The 21,409-nt window shown below is 34.0% G+C and overlaps 2 protein-coding genes across 2 annotated transcripts; both read left to right on the forward strand.

The window, feature by feature from the left end:
• The first annotated feature begins 327 nt into the window (after positions 1–327).
• Positions 328–10,542, forward strand: LOC106163209 (protein henna). Its single transcript, XM_013540726.2, has 14 exons — positions 328–500; positions 1,440–1,559; positions 4,173–4,362; positions 5,453–5,541; positions 5,712–5,779; positions 6,039–6,089; positions 6,570–6,715; positions 7,122–7,257; positions 7,476–7,602; positions 7,871–7,966; positions 8,150–8,283; positions 8,846–8,961; positions 9,280–9,360; positions 9,404–10,542. Exons 1-13 carry the CDS (start codon positions 444–446, stop codon positions 9,321–9,323), a joined length of 1,374 nt encoding a protein of 457 aa, XP_013396180.1. The 5' UTR covers positions 328–443; the 3' UTR covers positions 9,324–9,360; positions 9,404–10,542.
• An 8,904-nt stretch (positions 10,543–19,446) lies between these two features.
• Positions 19,447–20,967, forward strand: LOC106163215 (sarcoplasmic calcium-binding protein). Its single transcript, XM_087002402.1, has 2 exons — positions 19,447–19,608; positions 19,806–20,967. Exon 2 carries the CDS (start codon positions 19,806–19,808, stop codon positions 20,343–20,345), a length of 540 nt encoding a protein of 179 aa, XP_086858528.1. The 5' UTR covers positions 19,447–19,608; the 3' UTR covers positions 20,346–20,967.
• The last annotated feature ends 442 nt before the right edge of the window (positions 20,968–21,409 follow it).

Genomic DNA, 21,409 nt, shown 5'->3' on the forward strand with positions numbered 1-21,409 from the left:
AAAGTATTAGACAGTGTGCCTACTTGCAGAAATGTCGTAACAAAGAATTAATTAAAAATAAATTTTAAAAAATTTTAATCAATTTGAGTCAAAAAATCAACAGTATGGTTTATCAGACAGACGTCTATCCTATCAAAACGTTTCCAACATGTGGACAGCATTTTTAACTATCCATAATATTGTCACAGTACATAACAAGCAGTGTATGGCTTGTGTTAAATGTATTTTCTGTTCAGATGCATTCAAAGTCCTCTTAGTTTCAAATCACCACACTTCAACCTGGGTGGCGCTGCAATCGCGTAGGCGTGTCTCCTTCAGCCAATAAACGTTAAGTAGGTTTGGTTGACAGAACATAAACATATCGCGCACGCTGGTGTAGCATCAGAAAAAGCTTACGGCAAGAGTTGACAGAGGTCGGTCATTTCATTCACACAAACCGCACGATGGACGCAGGTATTCAAGCCAAGAAAAGAAAAAGGAATGGATACGATTCTGTAAATGTGAGTGCATATTTGTTAAGCTGTTGTTAGGTATCAAAAATTACTAGACAATTGTCTAATTAAAAACGTTTCACGACAGAAGGTCCCAGGCCCGGATAATTCTTTAGCATGCTGCTGTTTTGTTTGTCAGGTATGAGGATTGATTTTCTAGAGCTTTTACATGCGTTGTACTGGTATTATTCGTTCTTGTAAAGCATTCTGCCAATGCGTACTAGTAAAATGAGATTGAGTAAAATTACACCATTTTGTATTGATTTTGAAGACCAATTTCAAAGGCCAGTCAGTAGAGATACGATAGCATTGACCTCTTTTGAGCCGTGAGGTGAATGTCGATCTCCAGAACTATGCCTCCTTTATATTCTCAATGACATGAGCACATTTATAATGAGGTTATGAATGTTTACGCTGTGATATCAAGGTTACTGCCAAGGATGAAAAGCGCAAGATGGAATTTTGATATACCTGTTTTTAGCTCAGATATGAATACTAATAGAAAATTGAAAAGAAATTAATCAGAAGTAACACACAACTGTCCACAAACGAGCATACGGAAAGTGCAAGCAATCTAATTTAACCCATTTGTTCCATTGAGGTACTTTGTGTTTAAACAATTAAATTGGTTTATCTTTAGTTAAAATGTGAGAGGGGATGTTTTTGATAGTTCTGTATAATGACAATTACTGGGCAAACGGTTTTCACTTGGATCTACAACTAAATAAAAAGAAAGTCTCACAAGCCCAGACTAAATCACAGTGATTCTTTAAAAATTGAACTTTATTACACTGCTGTTTCAGTGTTGGTTTAAAAATATTGGAATTAAAAAAAAAAAAAAAAACAAGAAAATGTAAATTATGACAGAAACAAATTTAAAATATATACAGTCTGTAATTAAAATTTCCTATCTTTTTTATGTTATTACTGGACCTGTTATTGTTTCAGACTAGCCCCACCCACCCAGGCTACAAACCTGACTATGATGATACTGAAGGAAGCACAAGCCTTGTGTTCTCTGTCAAAGAAGAAGTTGGAGCTCTAGCTAAGGCCCTGAAAATCTTTGAAGTAGGTATTTGCCAATATTTTAATGAGAAATGAAATTATTTATTTATTTTATTTTATTTTTGATGCCATGAATTAAAAAGTTATGTGGCTTCTGCATTATTCTGAAATTGGACAGACTATGTATAAAATATGATAAAAACTTTGGTCTGTGTTGGTGTTTACTCTGGCACGGGATTGTTATGCAAGTAAAAGGGCAAGAGACCAAATCATATTCCTCTTCAATGAGATATAGTCTAGGGACAAATGCCAATGTTTTGATACAGAAAAAGCAATGTTTCTTCTGCAATTGCTGAAAAGTAAGGTCACTGTACTAAGGCAAGGCTGGTGGTTGAAAAACTGTTTTATTTTTAATTGATTTTTAAAAAATTATATTCCTTTAAAAGATTACGTTATGGCTATTTTTATATGAGGAACTAACTCTATTAGGTCAAGAATATTCAATTGTTGTACATAAACACTTTTTTCTAGACTCTTTTGAGGAACTTTCAGGGGAAAAATACAATTTCTTTTTTAAGCTTTAAAGGGAATTTTTAACTTCGTTTTCTGCAGTGGGACCTAAAAGATCACAAATACAACACATTAATAGCTTTAACTGATTGATCCAAAGGTGTTTATATACGGTAGACATCCAGGGTTGAAATGTAAAGAGAATTTGGCCTATTATATATGTGCATTCTCACTTCCTATTCTCTTTAGAGCAATAAAGTATGTTGTGCTTCTCTACGTCATAGAGAAAACTATTTATTTGTGTGATTGTTTGCTCACATAACCACACTGCACTTTGTGCAGGTGCTCATGGTTCAGGGTTTTGCCTTCAGTGTCAACTCATCTGTTGACAAAATGTAAATAGATCTATTCACATATAAACTTCATTTTCAGGGTTATTTAGGATGCTTTTCATAGTCAAAAATCGTTGTGGTATTGATGTTGACTGACCCAATACAAGTGTATACACACTTTGTATGTGAGTCAGGGAGATACATATATTTGTTCTTGTATTTGTACATGTACTTGACAGAATTTTTGTGGTTATGAAACTTTGTTATGAAATGTGTGCATCTTACTATAAATTTTGTATATATAATGATTAAGTGCATTATTGAATTAAAAGTTTCTCTACTTTGTGCAAAAATGTGATATTACGAATTTACAGGAATAAAAAATGACCAAATTTCTACCTTAAAGTAAAATAAAAGATCCACCTATAAAAGATGTTTACTCTGATGATGGAAAAGATGCACCAGCTGAACCAGCATCTTATCTAAGACAATCCTGGTTTCTTCAACTATTTATTCATGGGTCAGTTGTTTTCCTGTCCACAAGGGCAAGGTATGAAAGTCATTCTGTCTAGACCAACATTGACATAAATTGTTTTATAACCAATTCTTATTATAATTAATAGTAATAACCAGTAGTTAAACATATGCCTTGTTACAGGTAATATGTATGAAATGCAGAGATGTTTAATTAATATAACTGACCCAAGAACCATTTAATTATTTATTTTGCAAATCAGTAAGGTGAATTCTGGAAAACTTTGGAAAGTTGTTGATTATTCCTCAAGAAACTTTGTTACTCTTTCTTCAGCTGTGTGAACTTGCATCACATTGCCATTCAAGAAAACCCTCACTGGATTAAAAAACAAATTAAAATCAGGATGATGAAATAACTGGACAGGAAATGAGTGCAAAAGGGGGCATTAAACTAGAGTTTTCATTACTATGTAACTATAAATTCAGAATGTCACCTTTTTCTGATGCAACAACTTTTTAACTGCAAAGAAAATATATGAATTCTTGATGCCAGATCTGCTTGGCATACATGGCAAAATTCACTCTATATGACTGCTTAGATAATATAATGATACCACTTAACTCATATAATATGCCTTGAGAATTCTGATGCAACATAGGTTAATGCCTAGGTATGGCCTTTATATCCAAGGACAGGCAATAGAAACATTATTTTGAACCTGTATTAGGCTAATTAGTACTGTTTGATGGCTGATTAGTGTTGAAGTTAGAAAGGTAAAACAAGTAGTGGATCACACCACTGTGAACCACATTGCTTGCATGCCATGGTATCATTAGTGCCAAAAGAAAGACATCTTTATTATGAGTTTGTGGTCCCTGTAACTTGATAATATCATTATAAAAGTACTTGCTATTTCTCATGTTACAATGGTTGATATACAGGATAACGAATTTGCACGTGTTAACATTGGCTAGAGGCTAACATTACTTATTGACCTGTAGAAGTCATGGCCCCTTTTTTTGGGTACATCTTTACAGAAGACTTCCGTGCATTAATTTTTATGGAGTTGTAATTTTTGAAAAGATGACCAATTATATATATGAGTCCCCATGTGTTATTTTGAATTATTGGAGCTTCTATCTTTTAATAATAAATATGATTTAGATTTTGTAAACCTGACATATTAAAATTCATTTCTTGCTAATTTTAAAAACACAAAACATGCTTTTTTCTCATACAAAGATGCTGGTGAATAATATTTCAAGCTTGTTGAAAGTAGTTATTTGTCCAGGTGAGCTTCATTATCAATAAACCATGAAGCTCCTCCTTCTTTTTAACCTAATTTTGAAATATTTTTAGGTACATGGGGTTAATCTTATCCACTTGGAATCAAGGCCGAAGAAATCAGATGTTCATTGCCATGAGTATGAGTTTTTTGTGGCAGCAGACAACTTGAAGGGAGGCTTAAAGGAAGCTATTTCAGACCTTGAAAAATCTACTAAGTCCTTCCAGGTCTTGTCCAGAGGACTGAAACATGAGAAGAATGAAAGTAAGATTTAAAAACATTGCATTTTAAAGATACTGCTCATGGGTTTTCTCATAAAATTAAAAATAGTTATTTTTAATTTTTTTTCATTGCATCAGCATTTCCCAGTTTTTATAAACAAGTAGCGTGCTCTGTTGAGTTTAAAATTGGAAAAAGCACATGGATATCTTTTCATTTTACTTGACCTGACCAAAGAAATTGTAGCATACATTTCTATCATTTTAGTTATTTTTGGTTTGATATAAAAAAAGCCCTTTTTTCAGGGTAGCAATTTCATTGTTCATTCAAAATTTTCTAATGTGCATGCCTTTGATATACAAGTGCGGGTTATATAATAGAAAGTAAGAAGATTTTAGTCAACACAATTGCCTTGAATTGTCCCTATAAAAAGACATTATAAATATGGTAGTTTGAATTGGCTGTGGCTTGCTGTTAATGGAATTGAAATCTCTCTTAGTTAATGCATGCCTTGTCCAGAAATATGAGTTTTGGTATATTGTGTGATATGTCATAGCTCACCCTGGAGCAGTTAACATAAACAGGGATATCTGTATGTGGAATCTTGAGGCAGTATACAGTGGCTGCTAGTGTTTTATCATCTTTAAAGACACCTTAATATTCATGAAGTTTTTTTATGATTTCGAGGTCAGATTCTTGTTGAAACAAAGGTCTAAAGGGTCAAAATGTCAATAGTAAAGAAAGCTACTTTATGACTTTTCCATATGGAAATATTTAGCACCATGCAAGTTTTTTTTTCCCTTCAGTAGCCTTCTCCTAAATTTGAGGTATTTTTACAATTTAACAAATATATGGAGTGATGATGGTACAAATTATTTAAAGCATGTAACAGTGATATATCTTTAAGTGTGCAATTGCATGCTTTCAAACAGAAATGCATGAGACTTGTATTTTCACATTTTACTCTCTCCTGAACTTTATTCAGCATATTGTGTTAGTTGCACCTTAACTCAACTGAACACAATCAGAAATAATTTGTCTGAAAATTTTTTCTTGTAACATATTGAATGAGTCATGTCATGCAAGTGGGCTGTTCATAATCTGGTGGCTTATGAATGAACTCTTATTCTTCCAGTGCCCTGGTTTCCTAGGAAAATTTCTGACTTGGATCGCTTTGCCCACCAGATTCTGAGCTATGGATCTGAGCTGGATTCAGATCATCCTGTAAGAACAATTTCCAACATCTGGTCGTAGGTGAAAAAAGGATATTTTTACTGTAATGAGCACAGAAAGGTTAATCATAAAATCACATAGATTTGATTTTTGAAAAATGATGTATAAAATCCTTTTTAAAATATCTTGCTTCAAATTTTAAAATGATAACTGCTTTGTAGGGGTTCACAGATCCAGTATACAGGGCAAGAAGGAAGGAGTTTGCTGACATCGCATTTAATTACAAACAGTAAGTAATATATTTCTTAACCTTACATGCTGAATATTTCATTATTAAATGTTTGTCAAAAAAAATTATTAGAAATTTTGAAAAAGATTGTTTCTTCCTGTAGACCTAGTGTAAAGCCACCCAGTGCTTTAAAGCCCCTTTGAGTTACTTTAGCTTTTATATAATGATATATTTCAACATACTGCTCATTCTGCCTGCCAAAAATCTGGTGTGTAATTTTTTGCCATTTTATTATCATCACCATTCTTTTCTTTTCCAGTGGACAGCCCATTCCTCGTGTGGAGTACACAAAACAAGAGCGTGAGACATGGTAAGACAAAACAAAAATGATGTAACTAGCAACTCCATTATTACATGATACTTTCAGTGAACTAGACGAATATGTTTGCAAATATCTATTCAAATGGTGTGTATTAATATGTTGGTGCATGTGAAAGTGAAATTTCTGTAACAATGATTAATAGTATGTTTCAAGTAGATATTATTGTTTCAAAATCTTACTTCTTTCAACGTCCAACATGGGACAAATGAGAACAGAGCAATACAGGTACAAACAGTAACTCACTAAAAGTTTTTCAGAATTACTCTTCAAATTTGAGCAGCATTAATTTGTTCTATTTTTCAAAAGAACATATTGTTCATAATATGTAAAATATATTATTCAAAATCTTTCAAAGGTAAATTCTTTCCATTCCAGAAGGTTTTTTTTTCTGGATTACTGAAGATAACAAATATTAGAAAGGTTGGATAAAGATATTGAAATATGACATAACTTTGGAACTCATTCCAGGGGCACCATCTTCAGTGAGCTGACCAAGCTGTACCCCACCCATGCCTGTCATGAGTTCAACTATGTGTTCCCTCTGCTGGCTGAGAACTGTGGCTACAGCAAGGATAACATCCCACAGCTGGAGGATATCTCTAACTTCCTGAAAGGTATGGTCACAATGTATGATGTGGAGTGTGTTTAGTTTTACTGTTTATATGCACATTTTAAAAAAGTTTAAAGAGGTATTTCTTTTTCAATGTATGAAAAATAATAGATAAATGAAAACATGCTTGCATTAGACCATTAATTTTAGAAGTATGAATCAGATGAATTAATGAAAATTTATTGATTTATTATTTATATATGTTTTACATATTAAAATGTTAACAATGGTTTTCTATTTCACTTCATGTGCATGTATGTTGTCAACATACCAGTATGTTGCACTAGGTAAAAGCTGACATAAATGTTCATGTGGAGACCAGTTGTATCATATTTAAAAAAATATATCAGAATTTTTGTTGTGTATTATTTTTTAAACCACCAACATTTTTGTTGCTTTCTGTATTTTAGACTGCACTGGGTTCAGACTGAGACCAGTGGCTGGACTGTTGTCATCAAGAGATTTTCTGGCAGGCCTAGCATTCCGTGTGTTCCATTCTACCCAGTATATTCGTCATCATTCTAGACCGATGTACACACCAGAGCCGTAAGTCACTCTCTCTCTCTCTCTCTCTCTCTCAAGGAAGTCTCTTCAAAAGGACATTTCATGGTATTTTTGCTGTTTCTAATTTGCCTCATATAAAACACCATATGACTCTGCTGATTTTTCAAATGCACAATGCATCCTTTTAAGAAATAAAACTTTTTTCAGCAATAGCTTTTTTATTAAGTACAGATATTTATGCAAGATGTATATATTTCCAGTGATCTCTGCCATGAAATTCTTGGGCATGTCCCATTGTTTGCCGACCCAGCCTTTGCCCAGTTCTCACAAGAGATTGGATTGGCCAGCTTGGGAGCTCCAGACGACTACATCAAAAAACTGGCTACAGTATGTACTAGTATTAATGCAATGTTAAATGAATGAAAAAAGTAGATTATGGTATAAATCTTTACATTAGCCATTCCAACTTCTTACAAGCAAGATGAATTTTACAACATATATGATAAGATTCACCTGGCATTTATTAATAAATTTTTTTCAAACAATTTTAACAAACTTAAAGTAGAAAACTGCTGAAAAAATACAAAAATAAGGTGTCATAAAACAATCAGGAGAAATGGTTACTTCTGATTATTTCTTTCCTTATATCTTGCAGTGTTACTGGTTTACAGTGGAGTTTGGTTTGTGCAGACAGGAAGGAAAAGTGAAGGCTTATGGTGCAGGATTGCTGTCATCTTTTGGTGAACTGCAGGTTTGTGCTTTCATGATAAATAATCTGTTTTCATGAAGAATTTCATACCTAGAACTTTGCCCTTGACAGATTAAAGCTCATTGTGCCAAAATGAAATGGTACGTCTTCTTGAAAGTGTTATTTTTTTTGTTATGTAACTTTCTTTAAATTATCTCATCACTCAATTTGTTTTTCTTTCTGTAGTACTGCTTGACTGATAAACCAGAGAAGCGTTCATTTGATCCTGAGAAGACAGGCATCCAAGAATACCCCATCACCAACTACCAGCCTGTTTATTATGTTGCTGATAGTTTTATCAGTGCTAAGGAGAAAATGGCGTAAGTTTAGGATTTTTATTTAGTATTTGTATTTTACATTGATTTCCTTTTGGAATATTCTGTCACATTTTATTCATTGCCACACAACACTCACAAGTCTGCCATTATTTCTGACCCCTCTCTTAGCCAAAACCTGTGAAATATTGCTTGATTTTACACTTAGGCATAAGACTTTGGGCTTTTTCAGATGATTCCCATTACAGAGTGACATATTTATATATTCATAGAGTAGTAATTCCAACATAAGAAAATGTGGTAATGACTGGACCTTTTCAATGGGGAAGACTGTGAATTTTACAGATAGTTCTTTTTTTATTTTAGTCATACATTCTTAAAATTAGAACATTCCCATTAAGTGGTAGCTCTGTTCTACATGGTAAAAGCACCACAAATGCCATATGAAAGTTAATTTTTTATGATCTGGAAGATTGATAATTTATGTATCTGGAAGATTGAAAATTTTCTCATTGAAATGATGGATTCAATACTGTATGTTATAAGAAAATCAAAGATTCCTTCTTCACTCATATTCATGTAACTTTCTACTCTGAATTTTTTCCAGGAAATTTGCTTCTTCCATTCCTAGACCTTTTGCTGTCCGTTACAATCCTTACACACAGAGTGTGGAGGTCCTGGAGAACAAGCATCAGGTGGCAAACCTTACAAGAAGTATCAGAGGTAAGGAGTGTTCTGAATAATTTTACACCTTTTTCTAACATAGGAATGTGGTATGTTATCCGTATACGTAGTTCAATATGTAATCCTGTAATTATTTTCTGTAATTTTCAAATTAATCTTCAAATTTAGATTTGTGGAGAACTGTCAGAAGAAATAACAGTAATGATTGGAACAAAGATTATCACTTGCGATTGAGGCAGTATTATAATTTTTTTAAGGTTGCCTAACTAAAAATTAAAAAGAAATAATTGAGGTTACTATTATGGTCCCTGTATATTAGGATTGCAAGAATATGACACCCTTTTTTTCCAATTTCAGGTGATTTGGGAATCTTAGAAGATGCACTGAGCAAATTGAAATAAACAAGCCACTACAAACAAAGACCAGTATATATATATATATATATATATATATATATATATATATATATATATATATATATGAGTTCATGTAAAGTTGTGTTTTGCATTTTACAGGAAAAAAACTGATATTTCTGATGGAAAATAATGAATGTAAGACCATCTCTTGCGTCGATGAAATATGTTTTTGAGTCTATAATACCATTACATTCTTACCTACATGTATATCACATTTTTAGAGTAGCCATACCTTATCAAGTTTCAGTATTATTAATAGAAAACAGATTTTATCCCCTCTGATTTGCTAATATTCTTTATATATCATAAAACTCATTCATCCTCAGATTTATATAATAACAGATATTTATAAAATGAATATATATATATATATATATATATATATATATATATATATATATATATATATATATATATATATATATATATATGAAACATTTTGCAAAAAAAACTAATGTCAGACATAGAGTATTTACACCATTAGTGTTCTAATTTGCACAAAAAGTAACACACAATGGCTATTTTGTAAAATAAGGTAGTTATTATACATATAAAAAATTAGAAAATACACAAAAAGGCCAAAATGCCTGAATTAGATGCACAAACATATAATATTACGCACATGCACAGAGACAAGCACACACAAACAGAGAGAGAGAGAGAAATGTACATGATAAAGAATGGTCGTGTGTACTGATTCAAAATGTTTTATGTAATATTTTGATACATAGGGTTAAAGGGTTGTTGTTTTTTATGACATATGTGTTGCAGGGTGTTTTAAGTGTTCCTATTTACATTGATGTCTCAGTATCCAAGAACTAAACAGCAAATGTAAACTATACATTGGGTTATTTGAACATAAATTTAAATATGAGTGATTATAAAACATACATTTATCATGTGGGGATTAAATTATATAGGATTCTGTGAGCCACAGGGGCCCGTTTCACGTAGCAGTAGTTAGTTAGCGATCGGTAGTTAGCCTGTCGCTAGTTATGAGTGCCATTTCACGAAGCAGTCGCTAGTTCTTTACGACTGAATGAGTTAACTACTGCTTCCTGAAACACCCCTCGAAAATCACTAAGTTTGCTCGTTAGCGAGATAGTTCAGTAGTTAGTTGTTCTAACTAACTACTGCTTCGTGAAGCCGGCCCCAGATCTTTTACTGTTTTCTTGTAGAAATGAAAATACAAAAAAAAACAAAATGAAAGTAAGAAATTGTATTGACTGAAAGATTTTTAATTGGTTTTTTCATCTTATAATTGTGTCCTGAAGGCAGCTAGCGTACATGGTGTTCCAGAATTATTCCTGATTGATTGTGAACAACATTTTGCATATGCGCCAATTAATCATTATATACTACTTTTAACTTAAAAGGTTCTCTAATAATAAACATGTTGTGGAGCAGTCTACCATCATTGTACATTTTATATATTTTTTGGGATTATTATTATTATTATTATTATTATTATTATTATTATTACATGTAATTAAATATTTTGAACCCTTAACAATATGTGCTGAATTATTAGTTCAGACTAAGCATCAACCCTCTATTTTCTGAGAACTTTTGTCAGACTGCATAATAAGTGTTAATAGATTGAAGTAATATCTTTTTGAAGTTATACAATTGCATGTGCAGAAGCATGAGGTTATTCAATAATCAGTAGTTTTATATATATATATATATATATATATATATATATATATATATATACTTTGTTATATTTACATCTGTATATTTTGGTGTTGGTTTTGATCATAAAATATTTAAAACAAATGCATACTGTTTGTTTTTATTCAGTAAGTAGGCTACTAGATGGCACCAATACCACTGAAAGAGAGAGCTTGGTTGTCACAACCAAGCACAATCTGTTTATTCTGGAGCCTATGGCATTTTAAAACTGAACTCTCTGCTTCTTTACCTCCATCTCAGGTATCAGCTTAAAAGGTTAAAAATACTAGATAATGATAATTTAAGAGGTGAAGTAAATAGCTTGATGACAATTAATTTGAATAGATTTTGACAAAATGACTATCCTCTTCGTTCACTCATCATGTAACAGGTACAAATTCAGCGATTTCGTAGAATTTATGAGACTGTTCATAATCAAGAATATGTTACTTGGCTCCATTCTTAATAGTATTTGACCTTTGCACAGACTATTCAGCATTTACGATAAAGATTTCACAAACGGCATCAACTGTCTGACCTTTGTAATTGGCCTTAAATTGATTGCAGACTGACCAGTGTTATTTGTACTTTAAAAAAGGTAAATGCTGATTTATAGGAATGCATGTTCTCAGGAGAGCTAATAGGGAGCAATGGCCTAGATTGCAACATGTTCCTGAGAGCTATTTACTTCATTAAGCATCAAGAATGAAGCAATTAATGCTGATACTTATAGGTACACAATTGAAAAAGTGAAAAGCATTGGATTGTCTTGCAAGTTGGAAATACATTGTGAACAGGATGTGTCTTCATAAAGATAATGCATAAAGATAATAAAGAAAGCACAATAGTTTGTCTATATGAGTCCTAAGTTCACTAAGCATTCTTGGTGCACTTAAAAAGTACAACTCTGAAAAGCATCTGGAGCATCTTGTTTGTTGGGAATACCATTTTGTTTAAGTTTTTTTCAGTGTAAATGGATAAGTTCAATAACATGAGGTGGTATACAAAGTCAAAATCACATGGTTAGTGCTAAAATGACAAAAGTGAAAACTGAGTTCCTAAATTTCTAAGCCCCTCTCACTCACTTAGGTTCAGTTGTATTGTTCATTTTTCAAGGAGTTTTTTTTTCCCTAAAAATTGGTAACTATGAGTGTTACCTCAGACAAATAACATTTTAAAAATAAATGACTAGTGACAGAGTATACCTAGCCCTCACAAAAACGGAATGTTCTTGTCAGTATGCTGAACCAATAACAGACAAACACTTCTGTGCAGGTGCCACGATGTTGATTGACTAGTAAGACTTTTTGGTGGGATTGCTTTGTTTAATTGTTTTTTTAATTTGCATTTTTAAAAAATATTTCAAAATGGTAAATGATATAAATGGATAATGACATTCATATGGCTTGTTAATTATGCATACCCCTGGCCCTAATTTTAGGAACTGATTTTATTCAAAATGGACATGTTTTGGACAGTTTTTCAATTGTTCAATATATCTTAAGATTGCTTAAAATAAATGCTTTAATAAGGGTTTATAACAATGGAAATGGTATATCTATCCTTCACTAAAATGTTCTTACCAATAAACATGATGTATGGAACCCTTAACCTCCACTTATATAAACTGCCCTAAGCCTACCAGCAGCCAAACTTAACGTTGCATGAAATTCACAAATATTTCAAAGAAACTCATCTTTCAGACTGTCATAAAGCAAGAAGGTTGCTTTCTATCATATCTTTCATGTTCGCAAACAGCTGGATAGACTTTGAAGCCTATATGTGCTCCAGGTAAAATACATCAATCACCTCATTTTTTCTAGTACACCTGGAATCTTAAAACGATAAAAAATTGTTACCACATTTCTGCTGTTATCTTTGCAGAAGTGCAGCATTGGCGCGCAATAAAGAACATGATTTTGGAACCTGACTTCAGGGGGCAAGAGATAATCGAATATTCCCCTGCAATATTCAAAGAACGCTTTGTTGGCATTACAGGTCGACAATGAATGATTTCCCAGGATATTTTTATTGTTCAGATTTTAAAAAAAATCTTTAATTCTCCGTTGTTATTTTTTTATTTTATTTATTTATTATTGTATGTTTGTTCAAGCCAATGTCAAAATTTTTTCTACAGCTAAATTTGGGTACAAAATCTATTTCCTTCAGTTGTCAAGTATATTGAAACATATTCTGCATACTGGTTATTTCCCACCTACATCAATTCACTTTTCGGGAAAGGCGCAACTTAAATTGTTCACCCATGTACCAAGCAAAGAAAGTGTACTGCCCTACGAAACCTATGGCTAGACTTCATTTCCCCATACTGACTGCACTAAATCACATTTTGTCACCTGAAGGGCTGGTTCTTTGAAGCGTCTGTAGGAAGCAGCAAATAGTCACCATAAATCAATTGAATCGATGGCAAAGGTTTCAATGAGGTGCCAGTTGCGTTTACTTTTACTGCGGAAGCAAGGACACAGGCCTTGCTGTTTGAACGTCTCTTATGGTACGTTAATTCAGTAAAATCAAGTTCAAGATTTATAAATACTGCTCATGAATCTTGATTTATTCTATGTTTATGTTTAAGAGCATTAATGTGAAGCCATTTGTATCAATTCAACACTGCCTCTGGTTAACTCCATGAAAGTAAACGGGCTACTGGGTTTGCGTAAGATCATTAAGTTGGCAAGGCGTGACTAAGATCAGCACTGTTTAAATATTGGATTGAAAAACCGGTGTGATCATTGATCTTTAAGGATACAGTTAAGGTCATGTTGATAAGAAACAGGCGATAATCAAATCGCTGTTTTAAAGGTGACTGATCAAAGGCGCGAGTCTAAGGTTTTCTGTGTTGACACGTGTATAAATAGGTTAAATTTTACATTTAATCTACATTTTTAAATCTAATTTAAACCTTTATTTTTTAAAGATCATTTACAATTTAAATCTGAAACAAAACCATAGAGATAGACATAAAAAAGATTGAAATCTCTACATAGCCTTGGGTAGAATTTTTTAAGGCTAAGGTTTATATTAGATTGTGATTATCCCATTTCTTACTTTTTTGTTTCAAATATCTAAAACAAATGTCCCAAAATCTAACAAAATTATTATAAAGGAATTATTCGTCCACCTTTTATTTAGAAAAGAAGTTTTCTTCGAAATACGGGAAATGCGAACAATTTACGATACATATGTAAGCAAAGAAATAATGAACTAAAACATCTCTAGGTAGTGTTCTTAGTATAGCAGGCCGAAATGATTATCGAGGGTAAATAGTAGAAAGTTGATGCAGACCTCACGAACTTAATGAAAAGTTGTTTTTGCTTTGCGAATCCTACGAACTGCTCAACTTGATGTCGATACTTTTGTTGAAGCAGTAACAGTTTCAGAAAAATACCACTTAAAAGAAAATTTGCTCACCGATACATTTTCATTTTCACATCACATTGATAATTTGTTTAAAAGAGCAGAATACTGAATCCTTATTATAACTGTTCTACATAAGGAATATCCTTTCTACATTTAATTGCAAAAGGCTGACTGCTTTTTATTGAGACTGTGAAAGGATTCGCCGTCATTATATGGCAATCATTCCTGTCAAGATAGCTAAGGCTTTCATTTGGAAGGAAATGTTGTGCCAAACCGTGTGTTTTAAGAAAAGGTATTCCACGGCAACAATCAAAGCACATCTTCTGGCTTCTTCACCAAAAGTCATTTGAATTCAATACATACATGCCTAATTACATTAGATTCATGCGGAGCTTGGAAATCGTCCTAAAGAAATTACATCCTGTCGATTAATAACACCTCAACTGTCCAATCGATCTGACTTTATTACATGGAAGGCACCACGTTTTCTGGAAATCTGACACTATTTAGCCAGATTTTGTAAAGCTGAAAAAGGTATCGCGGAAATTTCAAAATCACACGCCTGTTGCTCCTTCGGCATTTATGTGTAGCAAATTATCTCTAGATCGTCATTGCAAACAAGCATTATTTAATTTCTTCGCCATAACCAGTCTTTTATTTACTATTATTGTCATAAATTACAACTCATTTCTTAGAATCTTGGTCATAATCTATAGCCACTAAAAATCTTCAATCCCAGAGCCAGCAATTTAAAAAGATGGAAGGGTGTGCTTTCTTTCTGAAAAAGTGGATTTCTTTATCCCAAAACCTATGTTCATAGAATCTAGATCAAAGATTTGATTAACAGAGACCGGAGCCAGACAAAATTTTTGCCCCCCCCCCCTCCTCATTGCCAACGGATCTGCTCTTCAAGGAGAGAAGCAATCAATTCCAAACTGAATTGTCAAGTCTACATTTTACCAGTGTGAAACATGAGTACATATTTTCCCCGACTATGCTGCAAGAGTTCTTCTTGGATTGCATTTATACCACACAAGGTTAATTACGATAAAAAGAAATACAAAACTTTGAAAGATGTCAACTAAAATCAGCTACGCGCGTAGTCTGTCTATTTTAGACAGGTGAAGATAGATATCTCCCCATTGACCAACCAATCTATAGTACATTTACAAACAGTTGTTTCTTCAACTCTAACATAAAGGTCAACGTACTGAAGGAAGTGCAAAACTCATCAGGAAAGGTACCCAGGAAATTCCAAAAAGTACTTCGTACATTTTCTGTTAAATGTCACCGATATCTTGAAACATTTTGGGGGTCTATGGACCAATGTTAAGAAGTTAGATATGCCAGTTGTATTTACGTTGTATGGCAGACTTGCCATCCCAACAAAAGAAGCAGACACACAGTTGACTGATTGACGTTATTCTTTTAAATAATCACGTAGCCACAAAAAACGCCACGCTGCCTGCTAATTATCATGTTAGTAAATATATGATTTGTGGCGTTTTTCCCCCTAGAAATTAAAGGTACCCCACTTCTCAAGCACGACTACATACTTTTAAGTCTAACCACTTGAACCTGCTGGATATTATCAGTTGCGATTCAAACCAGTATTTTTATCATATCCCAAGTCGTTTTCCCTAATGAACGTTTAGTTTGAGGGAATGCAGTGAAACTATGCACTGAATTCAAAGACTAGAGCTTTTCCACAATGGTCTGTAGAGTGAAATGTAAATGCAGCAACTATTGTTGTTTTCCATATTTGGTCAGTCAAGGACTAGAAAGCATTACAAAACTGTCTAATCTGGGACCAAAACAAGTCACAGGGATATGAGTCGGGGTATTTTGAGATGTTGCTTAGTGACGCGTCCGGCCTTCCAGCCTGTCAGACGAAAAAGAAAAGTGAGGAAGTATTGACCAAGCCAATGGTTGGCCAAGTTGTGCTATGTCGTGCCAAGTCGACCTCAAACCAAATTGATCTGTAATTGTCTAAAGAGTGCAATGGCTACACTTCTCCGTCGTGAATTATTTAGGTTTTTTTCATAATGGACACACTGAGGAAAGGCAAATTGTCAACTTGGGTATTGGGAATTGGGCAGCTGGTATGGATAGACCCAGGATACACTCAATATGGTCAAGATGTCAATGGAAGCTATTCCGGGTAACCAGCACGAACCTCCACATATTTATTTGAAACAATCTTAAAAGCAGGAATCATTGATATTCGACCTCTAGAAGCGGTCCCTTAAGACTTCGCGTGAACCCCTTTCACATGTAAGCAGACAAAGTGCTGTCCTAATACCATGAGTTACCCAGCGTGTAGTTGCCAGAATTTTCGAGGATGTACTGCCTGCTGGTACCTAACCTGAAACAAATTAGGCCTGAAATTATTGGTATTTCGGCTTAAGTCTTATTCTAACCTTCAGCCCTGCACCCACAGCAGCCAATTTAAAATCATTTGCCAGAGTATGTCTGTGGTGCAAATTAAAAAATTAAAAAAGCTATGCCTGATAGTTATAGGTTTGATCAGTTCCAAAGTATCAGGAAAAAAAGACATAAAATTTAACGTCTGAATAGAACTTTCGAAAAGAGCATCTATTTGGTTACATGTACAGGTTATCTGTTATTTTGTTTTCAACTTTGATTCTTGACTCACTACTATTATTACACACACTTAAGACAACAATAGCATCTATACCTCAATAGTTGAATTAATGCAACAAATATCAATATTGTCATCACACAGATAATGCACATCTAGTAAACATTTGAAAACATTGAATTCTCAAATTGGATAAATGAATTGTTCAGCGTATGAGGAAAACATTACCAAGTGATTTTGCAAACCAGTAAATGAAACTTGTCAGAAATATCACACACACACACACACACAAGGATATTGGACCGGTGGGGTAGTGAAGAAAGAGAGGGTCACTGTTAAACCCTGAACACTTAAGTGCTGTACAAGCATCAATAAATATTGTAAAAAGAATTACGTTTCTGACATGCATATCCAAGAGCCACGAAACCACCTGAAGTGAGACAAACGGCTTATATCATTTATCCACACGCCTTGGGCATCGTACCTGTTTAGTCCCGTTTTAACAGACAATTGTTTGTTTGTTTGTTTGCTAGCTTATTTACTTATTTATTCATCGCAGCTCTCTACCAAGTCATAACGTTTTAACTGATGCTTGCCACCTATTTTCTTAACGAACATTGACGATGATCAAGTTGTGCCCCAAAAGAATTTAGTTCTGCTTTCAGTACGGCACTTAAGATAACTACTTCTAGTGGTCTTCTACAGAAAACTCAAAAGTCTATTTGTGTTAAAATTCTCAGTAGACAAACTTAATTTAGTCCATGATCATTTATCCGTTCTTTGCACCTATATTATCCACGATATACTTTGTCTTACATTTTTCTGTCTAATCTGTTTTTCTATTCTCAAGAGTTCTTAGGGATCAGTTGAAATCTTAACCCTTGTCGAGGTTATCATTCACATCGCTCCCATAAAGTGGTCTGATCTTAGTTGTTTCCTTAAACTTTTTAAAGACGTTCTTTCCCATGGCGAGAATTAGACTTTTAGCTCGGTCATTATTGAATTTTGTAAATCAAATTTAGTCTCTACTCCTGTATTTCTTCTGTTGTTGATTTTGTGTATACTCCATATAATATAATGTCCCTCATTGAAATACTTTTTTTGTTTTATACAAAACTAACTAAGTTTGCCCAAGGAGTTTGTCTCTTGGTTAGCCTAACTTATTTTATTTTCATATCATGTTTTAAATCGTCTAGCGTAATTTGGCCTTATGTACTACTTTCTTCTTTTTCTATATATATCTATATATTTTTTGCCTGAAAGACGAATTCAAATCTCAAATCCACGATTTCTTAAGCCATACCAGTACTTCCGCAGAGGTTTAGGTGCAGTTATCTTAGATGCCTCGGGTTAGGCGCTTACAACATTAAAAGAAAATTAATTCAACAAGGGAGAAGAATTTGAGGTAATATCTGACACAACCTGTGATCGATTGTACCTGTAGGGAGAAATCGGCTAGGTATAATACCTCTTTTAAGTAGTTAAACACTGGGTAACATGTGTTCCGGGAAACTGAGACAAAAATAAGTGCATTCTAGCAGCAGTCGCGTGTTAGGTATATTAGATGCGTAAGAAATCGCAAACATGTTGCAGCGTGTTGCTTTTTTGTTCTTTTTTGTTGACCGTCTACATAGGAGTTTATTGGAGAGTTAGATTATAATATCACATGTATGTCAGAAATTTCATTTTAACATTCATTCATTTTCTGATCTTTTCATTTTTCTGATTTTCTCGTGACAAACACATGTACATGAACAGAAAAAATGAATTCCCCTGATGCTAAAAAGAAACGGAACGGGGATATAATGTAACGTATCTCTCTCTCTCTCCCTCCTTTTTTCTTTTCTTTTTTTTTCTGGCAACAAGTAGTAAGAAAGATTTGCTAGATATAATCGGCGCACGGAACATGTACGTGTTTTTTTTCTTTCTCTTGATCTGTGAGAAATGTGATGTTTAGCTTATCCACCTGTACTCCTGATGCATATCGGATCTCTGCTCCGAAGATAAAAATCAGAATCTATGTCCACTGGTTATGTAATAGAGTAATGAAATAGGATTACGTGGAGGAAATACAATGTAGATAATCGACCTGGAAATCCCGCTGTCAGTTGTGCACATTTTTCTATTTTCTCGAAAACGATTGTTGGCAATATCTCAGAAAATTCCTTAAGGGTATGAAAAATTGATATTTTCCTTTCAATTCTATATGGGAGGGTGAGATAGGAAATTGGCGTGTCATTTTCGTCCATGGGGGAGATATAATGGAAATGTATCATTAAAATCAGCTCTTTATAGAATTAAGAATTTTTCCAAGATATCCAGCACAACACGTTTCTATTCGATAGTCATTTTGGATGTCCATATTTCACAATAATGAGCTAGCGGAAACTGAATCAATTTTTCAGAAAGATGTTTGTCTCTTTCCACCATCTTCTCCCGATCTGGAAGTGGTAACTGGTTCCATCTTTTAAGGGTCGCCCATGATTATCATTTCTGAGAGGCAAAGATATATTCAGTTCTCTCCTTTAGTTGTCGATCAACCACCAAACGTATCGGTAGCTCATTGCCTTTAACTAGGAAAATTCGGCATAATCTTTGACAAAACTCAAAAGATCCAAGGTATGTACTGCAATTGTAGTATCTAAGCAATGAGTCGTAATAAAATTTGACTACTTATTGCTATATCGTGATCTGCCGTTGAGACTCATTTCTATTGAAAGTTGACTTAATATTATCTCTTTTACTGCTGGTTTATTCTAATAAGTGACTCTCTCTCTCTCTTGCTAAATATTAATTTATTTTTCAAAAAATTTCAGATGAGCTGTGCACCTCTTCCAGACTTTTGGGTGCGCAAAATGCGTTCCTTTTTTATCATCTTCGATCGCGATCTCGACTGTGTTGTTAACAAATCAGATTTTGTAGACTGGGTCGAAGAAAGAGCGAAAAAATACATGAGCAAGGAAAAGGCAGAAGTCTTTTGCAATCTCTGGGATAAGGAATGGGACATGTTTTGCGGTGGTGCCCAGAAAGAAAAGGAAAACATCAACGAAATGGTGAAAGCACATCAAAAGTATCTCCAAGACCCCCACTACCACGAAAAAACCGAGAAGTGGCTGTCGGCTTGCTTTGACGGCGTGGATGCCAACAGCGACGGTATGGTAACCATGGATGAATATGCCGTTTTCCTCGAATGTTTTGGAGTCCATCCACTCTCTGTTTGCCCGTCATTTGAAGCTCTAGATGCCAATCACGACGGTCTGATCAGTAGAGAGGAATTTGTCAATGCCGGCAGAGACTTTTTCCAGCACACCGACGACACGCCTGCAAAATTGTTTTGGGGACCGTTCTTGGCATAGATGAAAACGATGCTCAAGAGATGACCCTAACCTCTAAGCTCAAATCACCATGGAACCGAATCGAACCCATTTGAAGACAACCTTGTACGCTTGAATGAACCATCCTTCCGCCATGTATTGAATCTCTCTTTTTATATGGGAATGAACAATTGGTAGGATGACTTAACTATAGAATGGTTGAATGTTGTGAATGTTATGAATAGATAACGGGGGCAAAACCTCCCTTTCCACCATGGTTAAGTAACAGTATATTTTGATTCAGGATTCAAGATCAACTGAAAACCTGTAACTGATTTTATGTGATTAATTCAATGTTGTTGTCTTAGTTTCGAATATCTAAGTCGAAAATAGCATCAAGTATTGGACATAATTTTAAGTAAAGGATACAAGTCAGTTTGTTTTCTTATTTTGCGTGTTTTAAGGGAAATATGGCTTATATTAAGATACTGTGGGCATGATACAGCGGTAGTCTTATTTGCTTCAACCTTTCAATGATCCAACGCTTACAGGATGAATTGCATGTAAAAGCAGCTGCCAATTATTGTAATGTTCATACGGACCACCAACATACAATGTACACACTTTTTTTACCCTTTTTGAATAAAACTATATTCAAAGTAAATTTATGTGTTTTCTATTTATTTATAAAGCAGCGTTTTATTTCTAGAACAAAGGCGTTTTGAATCTGTTTTTTCTTTATCGCAATGTATCGACATTAAGTGAGGAGCAATCTCGATGTACGACTCCCACTGCGATTGTTTCCTTTAAATACTTACTAGAATTGGAAATTCTGTCCCCACGCTTTTACTTACCCTTGACCATGAGAGAGGAGTAATATTGTAACATTTTACCCTAGTAAATTACGTAGATATTTGACGGCCAATGCGAACGGCGGGAAGATCTATCCAAAAACTGGATTTTTTGTACTTCTGGCGTACAGTTTTGTTTGATAAAAATTAGTCGATGTTTCTGCAGTAAGAATTACAATTCAGGCTACCGACACAATAAGGGTGACTGTTCCTTGCTCAAACTCAAAAACTGAAGTCTCTCTCTCTCATAACTAA

Source organism: Lingula anatina, chromosome 1 (genome assembly GCF_051362555.1).
Source record: "Lingula anatina isolate TDL-2025a chromosome 1, LinAna3.0, whole genome shotgun sequence".
Classification (NCBI taxonomy): Eukaryota; Metazoa; Brachiopoda; class Lingulata; order Lingulida; family Lingulidae; genus Lingula; species Lingula anatina.

Excerpts from the sequence above, each read along its gene's own strand:
- LOC106163209 (XM_013540726.2), top strand. The coding sequence starts at position 444 with ATGGACGCAGGTATTCAAGCCAAGAAAAGAAAAAGGAATGGATACGAT. Across the intron at positions 4,363-5,452 it reads GAAACATGAGAAGAATGAAA|TGCCCTGGTTTCCTAGGAAA; the intron begins GTAAGATTTAAA and ends TTATTCTTCCAG. Across the intron at positions 6,716-7,121 it reads TATCTCTAACTTCCTGAAAG|ACTGCACTGGGTTCAGACTG; the intron begins GTATGGTCACAA and ends TCTGTATTTTAG.
- LOC106163215 (XM_087002402.1), top strand. The coding sequence starts at position 19,806 with ATGAGCTGTGCACCTCTTCCAGACTTTTGGGTGCGCAAAATGCGTTCC.